This window comes from Phaseolus vulgaris, chromosome 10 (genome assembly GCF_051622355.1).
Source record: "Phaseolus vulgaris cultivar YP4 chromosome 10, ASM5162235v1, whole genome shotgun sequence".
Classification (NCBI taxonomy): domain Eukaryota; kingdom Viridiplantae; phylum Streptophyta; class Magnoliopsida; order Fabales; family Fabaceae; genus Phaseolus; species Phaseolus vulgaris.
Window position 1 is genome coordinate 8,499,055 of NC_143507.1, and position 15,575 is coordinate 8,514,629.

A 15,575-nucleotide genomic window follows, 5' to 3' on the forward strand; every position below is an offset into this window, starting at 1 on the left:
TTGTATAGAATGACACATTTTATATTTGAACTTTTAAGTTGCAATCTCAAATCCTAAGCCACTTACATGCTTCAATCTTGAGAAAAAAGGTTGATAACATATCACATAAAGATTGGCTTGTGAGCATGTAAATACATATGAGAGTTTCTCCCAGAATGGACCTTGTTAGAGATGAAACTATGAGGACACATTGGCTCTTTGAAGGATCATAAATCTTTTTCTACTAACACTCTCCACACGTTCACCAAGTTTTGCAAGATGTTCCATTCTCCTTTTCCACAACTCTGAAGAGCCTAACTGATTTGCCTTCACTTCAGCTTCAGCTGCATCATTTTCTGATACCTCAACACTTCTGTCATCTGCAGGCTGCTCTTCATCAGAGTCTTCCATTATCTGCTTCAGTCTCTCCACCACCTGACTCATCGTTGGCCGGTCTTTCGCACTCTTTCGCAGGCAATGATCGGCAAGTTTTGCCAGTTTTCTTGCTCCATTCATGCAATACTCTCCCTGAAGCCTCTGATCAATTATTGTGTCAAACTTCTTGCTATCAGCAGGGTACTGCTTCACCCACTCCAGCAGTTTCTTCTCTGGTTTAGGCCTGTTTCTTTCCATTGAACGCCTTCCAGTAAGCATTTCATATAGCACCACCCCAAAGCTCCACACATCACTCTTGGCTGTGAGATGACCTGTCTCAATGTAATCTGGAGCAGCATAACCATATGTCCCCATCACCTAACATGAAGAAAAAAAGTTTATAATCTTGATGATGATCATGCAGTTAAGCTCCATGACTTTTTGCTTATCTTTTATAAGTCATGTCATGTCTAACTCCATAACTTTAACATTGATTATGTGCAAGAAGATATTTGAATGAGATTGATCAAGGAAGAATGACAGAAAAGTCACTAGTTTAGACACATGCAAAGAAGGCCATTGGCAGCATCAGTTAGAAAGGTCATCATAAGAGAAAATCTAGAGGGATCTTGGGGTGAATAATCAAGTTCAATGAAGTCATGCAATCTATGCAGGTAGGATAAGACTTTTGTTGTTGAATATTTGGTAAGTCATGTTTACAAATGGTATAAATTAAGTTTAGAATCTATGCAGAAGAATGCATGCAATGTGCTAATTCTGCTGGATATGGCATGGCACTTACAGCTGTTGAAACATGAGTATCACCAGCTACTGGCCCCTCCCTAGCAAGTCCAAAATCTGAAAGCTTTGGCTTAAAGTCTTTATCCAGTAATACATTTGAAGATTTGAAATCTCGATATATCACCTAGAGAATTAGCATGCAAATTGTTAAAAGCAGAGGAAGAAAAGTTCAGGAGATATAAATACAAATTAAAAGCTATCATACACTGAGAAAAGCAATTCAGTGATATGCGAAATGGTAACTAATGGTGTGAAATCCAAGTTTATGATATTACTCCTTTGAGTTGCCACTGTTAATTTATGGTCTAAAGTTATGTATTATATATTGTGCAATTTACAGCCAATAGTAGAGAGTGTGTTAAAAAGAGTATGTTAAAGATGTTACTAACTTTTCTCATTCCTAGAGAACATTAAGTTCTTAAGGGGTTGAAGATTTCATGTATATTCAACATATGTTCACAATTCCTGTGTTTTATACAGTTGCACTTGCACATCATCATCTAAAGCATATAAATTTTAGCTTTTTCTTTCATAGAAAGTAAGTTAAAATAAGATACTATGATTGTTGCAACAGCCTAAATATCAAAGGAAAATGTGGTTTCAAAAATCAAACTATGCAAAGCAGGAATGAACCCAAGTTCAGAGGTTTTCATTATCAGATTAAACTATTTTGTCATGGGCACCCTGTTTCACTTCTAAAATAGGATGGATAAACTAAACTAAGATAAGAAAAGGTGGAAGTCAAAATTTGTGGCCATGAATAGCCAAAAAAGAAAGAGAAGATAACTCTTGAGTGACACTGTTAACAGATAGTAAGCATCACTTCCTCAAAAGAAATTTTCTAGAAAATTATCAAATTTTATTTTGAAGGCAATGAATGAATGATCATATATCTCTAAGGAGAAGCAGGAATAATCTAGAATCATATTTCTTAAACTCAAACCTGAATTTCTAATTCTTCATGCAGATAAGTTAACCCTTGAGCTGCTCCAAGTGCTATTTCAAGTCTAGTTTTCCAAGGAAGAGGATCATATGCTTTATTGAAAAGATGAAACTCTAAGCTTTTGTTCGGCATGTATTCATACACGAGTAGTCTCTGCATGCCTCGTTCATCATCCAAAGCACAGTATCCAATAAGCTTTACGAGATTTGGGTGTTCCACAACACCAAGAAACTGAACTTCAGTCAACCATTCCTTGTGACCCTACATGAAAGAAGCAAAAATAGTCAAAGGAATATCCTCATATCACCATATTCAATCTTTCAATGTAGAATGAAAATAAAGAACATTGGAGCTTCTCTATGCTAGTAATCACTAACAAATTTCAGCATGCATAAATGACAAAATCTTGTCTATTACATAATTAGCACTTTAGGGTAAAAGATCCACCAATATAATCCCTCTGCACTTTCAAGTAGGAATAATATGTGGTTTCTTGATTAAGAAGTATCATAAACAATTTATACCAGACATGCAGAAAACCATTTATGGAGTTGCATTGCAGTACAATGTCTGTATATGTAAATCATACCTTAACATACTCAACATTCAATTCAATCCAATAAATTTTTGAGTAGAAAATATGGCTATAAATATATCAGGAAAAGTATCTTATCAATACTTGTAAGACAAGATTTTGTGTTTGAAATCGACTGAAGAAATCCCATTAATTAGCAGTAAGTAAATATAGATATTTGCCCCTAAAAAGGAGATTGTTTCCAACATTTGAACCTAAGGTCCAAGGATGAAAGATGCAACTATAAATGCATAGATCTATAGATGTCATTTTGAACTTAAACTCAATTACATATACATTAACACAGCGAATCTCCCTGCTTTTAAAATATAGATAGATAGTGAAGCGGATGACATAACTTTATCTTTTGGGTGAGACAAGAAAGGGGTTGACTATACTCTGCATAACTTTCAGTAGATTGGTGTATATGGTAAAACAGACAACAGTATAATTAATGTTGATCTTAAATGCTATCTGAGGTAAAAAGAAAATCAGCCCTGTAGTTAAATTAATGACCAAGGATCCAAGGGTACAAATCTTGATAACAAAAATGATATGCTATGAAGCTCAAACACACTATATGTACTGAACACAGACACACGGATATGGATACGGACACGGACACAACATTGGACAGAGACCGAACACAACATGGACACAAACACTAAACACTGGAAATTGGAACCATCGGACTCTAAATGCTTTGAACCATAACTATATGAGTTTATATGCGGAATTCTCTGACCTAGTACATCCCAAGGAAATTGTTGAGTCTCATACCTGTAATGCATTCTTGTTAAGCCTTTTGATGGCAACTACAGTAGGATTCCCCTTCCCATCAGCAGGCTGGATTGAACCTTTAAACACACTTCCAAAACCACCTTCTCCTATCTGAAAAAGCCTGTTGAAATCACTTGTTGCATGCTTGAGCTCTGAGATGGAGAAGACCCTCAAATTGTGACCCTTCTCCTCATACAGTTCCGGTATACCGCGGGGTGAGGCAGATGAGCATGAAGACTTGGTGATCCTTTCAGCTCCTGAAAAGTCCAGTTTCTCTTGCTTTTTCAGTTCAGGTGCTGACCTTTGCTTACTGTTTCTAGATTTGTCTTTGAAATAGTAAAAGCACTTCATTGCATAACCAATCAGCTATGATTATTTATTATGCACAATCTCTGTCAACCTGTTTTCAGTTCAACAATTCACAACAAAATTATCGTCAGGAATAAACCCCCCTTGACACCATTACCATCTACAAAGAACAAAACAAAGTAGTGAATAGCAAAAGCACTTCACAGCATAAACAATTAGCTATGATTCTTATGCACAGTCTCTCATTAACCTGCTATCAATTCAACAAATCACAACAAAGATTATTGTCAGGAATAAATCCCCTTGACACCATTACCATCTAAAAAAGAAGAAAAACACAACAAAGTAGTGAATAGCAAAAGCACTTCATAGCATAAACAATGAGCTATGATTCTCATGCAGTCTCTCATTAACCTGTTATCAATTCAACAAACCACAAAAGAAATTATCATCAGCATTAAATCCCCATGATACCATTACCACCTAGAAAGAAGAAAAACACAACCATGTAGTGAATAGTAAAAGCACTTAATAGCATAAACACTTAGCTATGATTCTTAAGCAAGGTCTCTGATCAACTTGCTATTAATTCAACAAATCACCAAAATCAATGATTGTCAAGAACAAATCCCCATGATACCATTACAACCTATAAAGTAGAAAAACACAACTATGTAGTCAATAGTGAAACCCCAGATGGCTCTGCAAACCAGAATTGCAAAAATTTTCAAAATTTAAGCAACCCAACAAGAGAGCAAAAAGATGAATCAAAAGAGAAAAACAATAGTCACAACATACAACTGGGCAGGTATACAGCACATGCAAAATGAACCAGAATCTGCTAAGTCACACAAACATGATTTAGAAGGAAAAAAACAAGTGAACAAAACAAAGAGCAAAATGGTTTGCATAATCGAATTGGAATCCTCACAGGGAAGAACACAGAAGGGCATGTCTTGGTTCCTGTACACGTTCGAGAAGCTTGAAGTTTTCTAAAATAAGGAAGAAAAGGTTCACATCCACATGAGTTAGTACTTTTCTTTGGCTTCTCTCACACGGATATCAATGAACAAGAAAGAAACAATAAAGAAACTGTGCTGAAAGTTGTCTTTTTTCATTCATTGGTTGACCAGTGGCAAGCCAGCTTGCTCAAGTTTCTGTTTGAACTTTGCAACACATTGACCAAACTATCTTTATTTTCTCTATCTTTTTCAAAACGATCATGTCAGATAAACAAACCGATTTATATTTTTCTACTGTCGTATTTAAGAAAAATATTTTTATTTATTTGTTACTTTTCTTAAATTTAAAACTTTTTCCATAAATATTTAATTGAAGTAAAAAATGGAAGTAATAGTGAGAAAATTGTTGGATATCCCACGTGCAATAAATATAAGAATATTTTATTGTATACAAGTGTGTCCACCGCATGAATGAGTTTTATGAAGTTGAGTTAAAGTTAGGTTTAAAATTCACTTTATAATAAATAACAAAGTCATTTAAAGTCTATCATAACAAGTGTTTGGATCTATCGTATCACCCTCTATCGGATCATCTATTATTATAAATAACACATTTTCAATTAAAAGAGAAATAAAAATATTGAAAAGGATTAAAATTTAAGAAAATACTCTTTTATTTATTTATATCTTATCATTCCCTTAATTATTAATTACTTTATATATATTATATAAAAATAAAATAAAAATTTATTAAAAATTTTCATTTCTTACTTTATAAAGAATCTTCACGAACACTTATAAAGAAACAAAGAATATTAATATTTTCTCGTGGTTATCTTCGACCCATAAATGCTTGTGCCAACTCATTTATTAATGAATTTAAATTTAGAGATAGAGTACTAAATAATGTATTTAATTCTTAATTAATCTTATTTCTCTCTCATCTTTAACTATTTTTTCTCTCACAATTACACCTTTTTGTCTTTTTCAAATAATTTTTTCTCTCTCTCATCATTAACTCTGTTTCTCCTGTATCTCTTTAATCATATTTCAATAATAGATAATGATATCTTTATAGCAGTTTCATCAATTTTTATTAATATTATTTATTATAATATAATATTTTATTTATGAAAATAGTTATTTTTTATTATTAAAGTCTCAAATAAACTTTTAAGTGTCATTAAATAAAATAAGATTGGTATCAAAATATTATTATTCTTAATAATTTTATTATAATTTCTTTAATCTCGGCTGAATTTTTTATCTAACACCATTTATATTTTTATTTCTTCATTTATTTATTTTTATTTTTCTATTTAACATTTTTTTGTTTTTATTTTTTTTATCTAGCACCCTTTTATTTTTTATTTCTCTATCTAGCACCATTTCAAAAATAAATAAATAAAAATTATTATTTTTTAATAATTTTAATTTTGAATGCATTAAAAAAATAAATATTTTTAATGTTTAAAATAGTCAGAAATATAATTAATGAATAAAGAAATGAGTTTTTACAAAATAAAAATAAATAAGTAATAAATTAAAAATGTTTAATTTAAACTTTTTTTAATAATGAAAAAATAAAAAAATTAAACTCTGCAACAACATAAAAGTTGAATCTATAAACATAAATTAGTATTTATTTTTATTATTATTGATGATGTAATTATGTTAATTTCAAGTAAAAAAATACATGACATAATTATAAAAAAATCAAAGTCAATTAGTATTAATTAATATTGGACACAAATAATATTGAAGTGTCTACCCTAAATGCAAAATCCTAAAAAAGAAACTAATGCAATTGCTGCACTTAATGCTTAAAAATGAGAAGAAGAAAAAATATAAAAATAAATAAATATAGAAAATAAAACAACAACATTGCAATAGGTCTTTCATGTTACGAAAGACTATTTGATGGAACTCATAAATGAAGAGTATTGGCCTGCATACACTGGTCAAATACTATGCCCAAATCTCGACATGAAAATAACCTCAAAGGAGAGGACTAAGTCAAGTCGAATAAGGATTGATATGGACATAAGAGAACAACATGATCGAACAAAAAAATGTTCATATTGTCAAAGACCAGGACACACAAAAAGAATTTGTCTCAATATTATTGGATTGTGCACTTCTCGTCATTAATTATGTTTCATTCCGCACAAACTATTTAATGTACCATTGAAGAAAATATTAAATGAATTATCATCTTTCATTTTTTTTTATGATCAACATATATAAATAAGTATATGTTGATCATAAAAAGAAAAATAAATGAAAGATGATCATTCATTTTTAAACTAAATTTTTTTAATATACTTATTAATATATTAAATTTTTTTAATATATAAATGAAAGATGATCCATTCATTTAATATTTTATAAATTTTTAATATTTTTATAAATGAAAGATGATCATTCATTTTTAAACTAAACATTTTTAATATACTTATTTATATATGTTGATCATAAAATAAAAAAAAGTTTAAACTAAACATTTTTAATTTATTACTTATTTATTTTTATTTTGTAAAAACTCATTTCTTTATTCATTAATTATATTTCAGACTATTTTAAACATTAAAAATATTTATTTTTTAATGCATTCAAAATTAAAATTATCAAAAAAATAATAATTTATTATTTATTTTTATTTTTTTAAAATTGTGCTTGATAGGGAAATAAAAAATAAAAGGGTGCTAGATAGGGAAATAAAAACAAAAGGGTGCTAGATAGGGAAATAAAAACAAAAGGATGCTAGATAGGGAAATAAAAATAAAAGGGTACTAGATGGGGAAATAAAAATGTAAATGGTGCTAGATAGGGAATTGAGCCTTAATCTCCTATTCAATAATTATTTTAATGAAAAAGTAAGCTTGTAATCTTGATTCTGATATTATTGATTAGATAGAACATTTATCATTAGATTAAACATTATAGTTAGTATTTAGGGTACAACTCTTTATATTTTAAAGTATAACAATCTAAACATTATAATTCAATTGTCATTTGATTAAGCTAATTTCATAGTTCAAGAATTAATGTTATCTAGAAATTTTTTCTTATTATATATATCATTACAAAAATTCATGAAATATAAACTAATTTTAGAAACAAAAAATAATTAGTTGCTATAGTAACTAAATTAGAGACGATTTTAGAAACTAAAAAAAATGGTTTCTAAATTAGTTTATATTAATGTTAAATAGTTTCTTAATTAGTATCTAATTAGCTACCAAAGTTTTAACTACCAAATATTTAGATTTTAAATTTGGTAGCAAAAATTTGGTTGCTAATTAGATACCAATTTAAAAACCATTTAACATTAATAGAAACTAATATAGAGACCAAAATTTTTTCAGTCTTTAAAATGATTTCTAATTTAGTCACTATAGAAACTAATTATTTTTTTATATATAAAGTTCTCTTCCATTTATTTTAGTTACTTATGAAACTAAAATATCAATTATAAAAATTTGAAACATTGATTTTTCTAAATCAAAACCTTTAAAAAAGACTATTAATTAAAGACTACCCATGTGATATATACAAAATTTCTTCTAATGAAAATAAGAAATGAGAGCAACTAGATTAATAGAGTTTGTAAAAAAGTTAATTTGATCCACCCGAAAGACTAGAAAACTTGTGTGGATATGAACCATATTTTAAATGGGCGAAAAAACTTGGTTCAACTCTCAATAGACCAACGAGTCATTTTAAATTTAGAATGGTAGTATTTACAAAAATTAAAATTAATTGTTTTTAAATATATGATTAAAAGGTATAATCTATAACTACCAAATAATTAAATCTTAAACTCTTTCTATATATACTATTATTTTCTTTTTATAAAAACTTTAATGTTAGATATCTATGTAACTTAAATTCTATATAAACCACTTACTTTTGTTTTTGTTTCTTTTTAACCTATAAACACAAATATTTCCTCTATTTTTATTAATTAACACCAGATGATAATTAATATTTAATAATATTTACTACATTACATTTTTTTCTCTTTATAATATTAATCAAATTCATACATTTAGGTTTTTTTTTTTACGGGGCAATTTTAGATATTAAATAAAATTATTTATTTAAAAATGACAAAAATATTGACATTTTTTTTTCTCTAATAACATGTCTCACTTTGTTGTTAACTATGCAAGAAAGAAAAAATCCAAATACATGAAAACAACAATTGATCAATCTCAATTTTTGTGTGTCTGTTTTTCTGTTCTTTGGCCAACAATTTATGTAACTTATTGTCCAAGAATTGGATAAACCTTCCATGTCAAGAACAGGTCTTATTTGCAGCTAAATATTTAAGGACACGTTTGGTAAGTGATTTTTTTAAGTTTTTGGTATAAATGTTTTTAGAACTATTTCCATGAGTCTAACATTCTCAACGATCAATTTGTAATTAAATTTCTATTTAAAAAAGCTCATAAAACTTTTATAATTGTATTTTTCATTTTCAAATTATACATGTCAGATTATTTATGATATTTTTAAGAAACAATGATACATAGTTTCCAGAAAATTTGATTATTGAAAAATAAAAAGATTCCATGTCCCTCATTATTAAAGAAATGTGATTAGGGTTTATCACGGACACTGGTTTGACTAGCTGATATTTGCAAGTTTTAAGCAGATGTAGACATCACTCACATAATTAATTCTATAATTATTTGTTTGATTAACAAATTATTTATATTATTTTTATCATAGGTTAAATAATATATGATACGTTTTGAATTGTCAGAGTCTTGCATATATATTATAATTAAATAATTTGATTTGGACAAACAAGGCTGCTATAAAAAAATAATTCTAAGGAGTAGGGTCATCATTTTGACTTTTGAGTAGAAATTTTTTGTTATTTTTTTCATTAAACATGGTACTGACACTTAGATTAATTTAAATCGAGGTAAGTGAAATTTATGGTTTTCGCACTGTTAACCAGAGGGATATATCCCCTCCTTAACCTTTGTATATAAAGTAGATTCTATACCTTTAATAAGATTGATTGAGTTACATTTTATATCTTCTCTCTCTAGCTCCTCTGCCCTGTGCCTAATATGGTATCCAGAGCTATTAGCTTTTTCGCTTTTCTTTTCTTTTTTTGAGTACCCATGACTTCTGCAGCCTCTGGCCCCACCTCCTCCACCTTTTCCACCGCTTCCACCTCTTCCACCTCTTCCACCGCTTCCGCCTCTGTTTCTTTACACCATTTCCACACTCCGATTCTTCTCAAGCTTGATGAAGAAAACTTTCTTCTCTGGAAACAACAGGTGTTGGCCACGCTTGATGGTCTTATGCTCTCGCATTTTCTTGATGGTTCTTGCGTTCCTGAATCGCCTTCAACCTCCGCCGATGGCACTGTCCCAGCATCTCCTGCTTATCGTCTGTACAAACAACAGGACAATCTGGTGGTGGCGTGGCTTTTGGCGTCAATGACGACACCACTGCTAACGCAAATGGTTGGTCTCCATTCTGCAACCCAGATCTGGACCACGCTGCACACGTATTTCTTGTCTCATACTCGATCTCAGGTCAAGAAACTTAAACTCACTCTCAAACAACTCAAGAAAGATAAATCTGTCTCCACGTATGTTCTCGGCATCAAAAGAACTGTGGATGCTCTTGCGTCAGTCGGTGCGCCCATATCCGTCGAAGATCATATCGAAGCCATCTTGGATGGTCTTTCGTCTGATTATGATCCATTTGTTGCCTCTGTTTTGTCACGAAGGGATCCCTATACTGTTGCTGAGATCGAAGCCCTTCTTCTGGTTCAAGAAGAGCGTCTTGAGCGGCACAATCAAGTCGATCCATTAACGTTTCCTGCCACTGCTGCATACACGTCCTGGCATCCTGCAAATCCATCTCAAGAAAAATACAAGAACAATTTTTCTGGTTCCCGTGGTACCCGTGGCTCTGGCAGAAACAACAATTTTAGTCGCGGTGCTCGTGTGGCTCGCTCTTCCAATCGTGGTGCTTGGAATAACTCCAAGATATTTTGTCAAGTGTGTGGCAAACCCGGTCACACTGCTCTTCATTGCTGGCGCTGGTATGATTATCAACCGCAACCTCCTCCACATGCCCATGTCTCTCATTTTTCAGATTCTGATCATGCATCGAATGAGGCATCTTTGTTGGGCGTTCAATCCACTATGGACGATCCTCTCTGGTACCCTGATAGTGGCGCCACTCATCACGTCACAAAGGACTCCACTGTCTATTCTTCAAAACAGCCTTACCATGGCACTGAAACTGTCAAAATGGGTAATGGATCAGGTTTGTCTATTGCCAATATTGGTTCCACATCTTTTTCTTCTCCTTCTACTCATAAAAGTTTAGTTTTAAAAAATCTTCTACATGTTCCTTTAATTACAAAAAATCTTCTCAGTGTGTCTTCCTTTGCTCGTGATAACAATGTCTTGTTTACTTTTACTGCTAACAGTTGTTATGTTGTTGATCAGGCTACGAAAAAGATTCTTCTTCAAGGCACCCTTAAAGATGGGTTATACAGTTTCCCAATGCTTCATAATCATCTTCCTTCATCCTCTGTTCACAATATTTCCTTTACTCGTAATACACTGACTGCTAATGTTTGGCATCAAAGACTGGGTCATTGTAATATGGATATTCTCAAACAGATTTTTCACAATAATGATATCAGATGTTCCAATCATATTAGTTTTTGTTCTAGTTGTCTGCTTGGTAAACATATGCAATTGCCTTTTCATTCTTCTGCTACTGTTTACACAAAACCTTTAGAACTTGTGTTTGCTGATGTGTGGGGACCTTCTCCTATACCAGCTTCCAATGGTGCCCGTTATTACATTTCGTTTGTTGATGCTTTTAGTAAGTATACATGGATATATTTTCTTCATGCTAAGTCACAGGTTCCTGCTGCTTTTCACAAATTTAAATATTTTGCTGAAAATCAAACGTGTTCTAAATTGCGTTCTTTACAAACCGACAATGCCCGTGAATTCCTTTGTCTTAAACAGGTTCTTGATCAGCATGGTATACAACACAGGCTCATTTGTCCTCACACTCATGAGCAAAATGGTGCTGTTGAGCGTAAGCATAGGCACATAGTTGACATGGGATTAACTCTCTTGGCCACTGCTTCTTTGCCTAGGCGTTTCTGGGCTGAAGCCTTCCTTACTTCAACTCATATTATCAATGTGCTTCCCACTCCTGTATTGCATAACTCTAATCCTTTTACTATGTTGTTTAACAAAAATCCTAATTACGCTATTTTCAAAGTTTTTGGTTGTGCTTGTTTTCCTTTATTACGTCCTTACAACAAAAATAAGTTTGATTTTCGTTCACAACAGTGCTTGTTTCTTGGGTATAGTGTTACCAACAAAGGTTATATATGTCTAACTCCCTCTGGTAAGACAATTGTTTCCAGACATGTGCACTTTAATGAAACTGAGTTTCCATATCATGAACAATTAAATTCTTTTCCTATTTCATCTGTTTCAGTGCCTTCCCCTGTGACTACAACTCCTCCACTTACTGTTATTCATTCTAATGCTAATACTAATATGCCTATTCATAGTTCTTCTGCTCTTGTCCCTCTAGATAACAGCACTGATATGCATCATAATACTGGCTCTGAGATTCAACCTATCAATTCTCATCCCATGGTTACTCGTGCCAAGGTAGGTATTTTCAAACCTAAGACATATAATGCCATAATTTCTATACCTACTGCTCCTACGTCTGTCAAGGAAGCAATTTCTTCACCTATGTGGTTTCAAGCTATGAATGACGAATATCATGCTCTCCTCTCCAACAAAACTTGGACTCTTACCACACTTCCACCGGGAGCCTCTCTTGTTGGCTGTAAGTGGGTTTTCAAAACCAAACTACATGCAGATGGTACTTTTCAACGGTGTAAGGCCCGACTGGTTGCAAAGGGATTCAATCAAACTGAAGGTGTGGACTACACCGAGACTTTTAGCCCAGTGGTGAAACATAACACCATCCGCATTGTGCTCTCTCATGCTGTCACTCAACAATGGCCTGTGCGTCAAATTGATATCAATAACGCCTTCCTTCATGGTGACTTGATTGAGCATGTCTACATGCAACAACCTCCTGGGTTTGCATCTCGTGATTCAACTCTTGTCTGCAGATTACACAAGGCCATTTATGGTCTCAAACAAGCTCCCAGGTCCTGGTTTTCTAAACTTAGTCAAACTTTGATTCATCTTGGTTTTCAATCTACTGTCAGTGATTCCTCTGTTTTCACCAAATTCACTACTTCCTTCACTTTATTTGTGCTTGTTTATGTTGATGATATAATTATCACTGGCTCTTCATCTACTGCTGTCACTGATCTTATTTCCACTCTTAGTTCTTTCTTTGCTCTGAAAGATTTAGGCCCTCTCCATCATTTTCTTGGGATTCAGGTATCAACTACACAACATGGTAATATGCATTTATCTCAGGCTCAATATATCAAAGACTTGCTTCGTCGAACGAATATGCTTCATGCAAAGTCCCAACCTACCCCTATGACTTCATCAACTCGCCTGCAACAAGACTCCTCTGAACCTTTTCAAGATCCATCTATGTACAGGTCAGTCGTTGGTGCTTTGCAATATATTCTTATAACGCGACCTGAGTTATCCTATTCAGTTAACCGTGTTTGTCATTTTATGCATGAACCTAAACTACACCACTGGCAAGCTGTGAAACGCATCTTACGCTATCTAACTGGAACCATCAACTTTGGTCTTTTATTGAAACGTCAGTCTTCATCTTCCATCATTGGCTTCTCGGATGCAGATTGGGGAGCTGATGTTGATGACAGGAAATCAACAACTGCCTACTGCATCTATATTGGCTCCAATCTCGTATCATGGTCTACTCACAAGCAAAAATCTGTTTCCAGAAGCTCAACAGAAGCTGAATACCGTGCTGTTGCAGCTCTTCTTACTGAAGTTATATGGACTCAGTCTCTTTTATCAGAATTACGTATTCCCTTTCTCACACCGAAGTTGTACTCTGATAAGCCTAATACGCACCTACAAGAATTCTGTAAATTTGCTGCAAATTATATATATATATATATAATATTTAGAATAAAATAGTTATCAATAATAATCTACATAAGCAACACTAAACCATTTTAAAAAAAAATAAAGAAGGAGAGAACATAGAGAAATAAAGAAACAGAATGAGAAAACTATTATTGATACATAAACCGAGAAACAACATTGAGAAATATTATATCCCACAACATAACATAACTAGTTTTAATGATTTTTCTATATGCTATCATCATTCCTTAAATTGATGATGGATTAATTAACATAAGTTTACTTATAAATAATTAAAAAAAAATCTAAACAAATGTTTAATGTGAATATAAGCAACTTGGAATGCTCCAATAAGGAAATGAACAAGTTAAACTAGTTTGTATTGTACTTTATCATTAATAAAATGAAGATTCAAATGTTTAGATAGTGAAGGTAAGATTAGCAGCTATTAAAACAATGTTAAGACTCTCAGTATAAATAATAGGAATATTGACTGAGACATGTAGTTTGTGTAGAAGATAAACAATCTTTGTGATTTCAATTAGAGTATTAAATGTACTTATATTTAACTTCAGTGAAATAACATGTTTATGTGATTCCCATGAAACAATATTCTTAGCAAGATATATACAAAATCCTACAATAGATTTATGATAGGTTTGATCCCCAGCATCTGTAAATCCAATGATAGACAATTGATGAAGCATCCCAAAATGAAGAGTACCAAAAAGATATCATAAAACATGCTTTAGAGTCTTCTAGTGACGTTCTTGAGGAAGATGCATGTATTGAAAAAGTTTGTTGACGACAAAGGTCAATTTTAGACGAGTGATCAAGACATACGGTAGAGCTTCAACAATGGATTTGTATAGAGAAGGATCTTGGAAAGGAAAAGATTCATCTTAAGTTAGACGTAAAGAAATGATCATAGGAGTAGGTTGCGCTTTAGCTTCAAATGTTGGCCTTGTGAAGGAGCCATCTGATATATTTTGACTTAGACAAATGAAGCGTGACATCCTTGTTCCAAGTAAATTCAATACCAAGAAAATAATGTAAGCTTCTAAGATCTTTCAAGGAAAAATGTGAGTTAAAAGTATATATAAGAGAGAAAATTTCATAAGAAGATCTCCTATTCATCCACATATATTAGAATATAAAGCACATGAGTGGGAGAAAAAAATTACAAATAAAGAAGAATCACTACTTGTAGCATGAAAATCTAAATCAAGAAGAGTGTTAGTTAACTTGTGAAACCATGATCGAGGGGCTTGTTTAAGACCACAAATAGTCTTGTTTGTAGGAACTAATTAAAGGAAATAACAGGAGGCAAAAGGTTGTAGAAACTGATTGAAGGTAATTGCACAAGATTGCAAAACTATTGAGCTAATCTCATATATTTTGATTTACTCAATCATATATATAATAAAAAGCCTATAAACTGACCAATAATAATAAAATCAGAATTAATAACCAACATCCTCCCTTAATTCTGATTTGGAACATATCTCTTAACTTGATGAAAGCATCGATCTTCAATAACTTAGTGAAAATATCTGCAATTTGATTTTCTAATCTGCAGTATTCCAATTTGATCATGTTCTTCCCAACTTGGTCTCGCAGGAAGTGATATCGAATATCAATGTGTTTACTTCTTTGATGAAAAAACAGATTCTTTGCAAGATTAATTGCATAGACATTGTCAACATAAATTTTATTTGGAACATCTAGATTAAAACCAATTTGAGTCATGATATTATTTTCCTCAATTCCCATCAATTCTT

General features: G+C 32.0%; 1 protein-coding gene across 3 annotated transcripts; it reads right to left on the reverse strand.

The window, feature by feature from the left end:
- LOC137818911 (putative serine/threonine-protein kinase PBL19) lies at window positions 1-4,979 on the reverse strand. Of its 3 annotated transcripts, none has more exons than XM_068622566.1 (5): window positions 4,693-4,979; window positions 3,453-4,410; window positions 2,099-2,359; window positions 1,157-1,279; window positions 1-732 (listed from the first exon to the last, which is right to left on the reverse strand). In XM_068622566.1, the coding sequence occupies exons 2-5, from the start codon at window positions 3,801-3,803 to the stop codon at window positions 178-180; spliced, it is 1,290 nt and encodes a 429-aa protein (XP_068478667.1). In that variant the 5' UTR covers window positions 3,804-4,410; window positions 4,693-4,979; the 3' UTR covers window positions 1-177. The 3 variants fall into 3 exon arrangements, with proteins under 3 accessions (XP_068478667.1, XP_068478666.1, XP_090152731.1); XM_068622565.1 differs by having other exon boundaries at window positions 3,453-3,852; window positions 4,693-4,977; XM_090296605.1 differs by having other exon boundaries at window positions 4,560-4,724.
- Window positions 4,980-15,575: the final 10,596 nt, after the last annotated feature.

What these genes read in the sequence shown, in the direction of transcription:
- LOC137818911 (XM_068622566.1), bottom strand. Translation starts at nt 3,803, where the DNA reads ATGAAGTGCTTTTACTATTTCAAAGACAAATCTAGAAACAGTAAGCAA. An exon ending in TTAACAAGAATGCATTACAG is followed by an intron (nt 2,360 to 3,452) that starts GTATGAGACTCA and finishes TCTTTCATGTAG; the next exon opens with GGTCACAAGGAATGGTTGAC. An exon ending in ATACTCATGTTTCAACAGCT is followed by an intron (nt 733 to 1,156) that starts GTAAGTGCCATG and finishes TCTTCATGTTAG; the next exon opens with GTGATGGGGACATATGGTTA.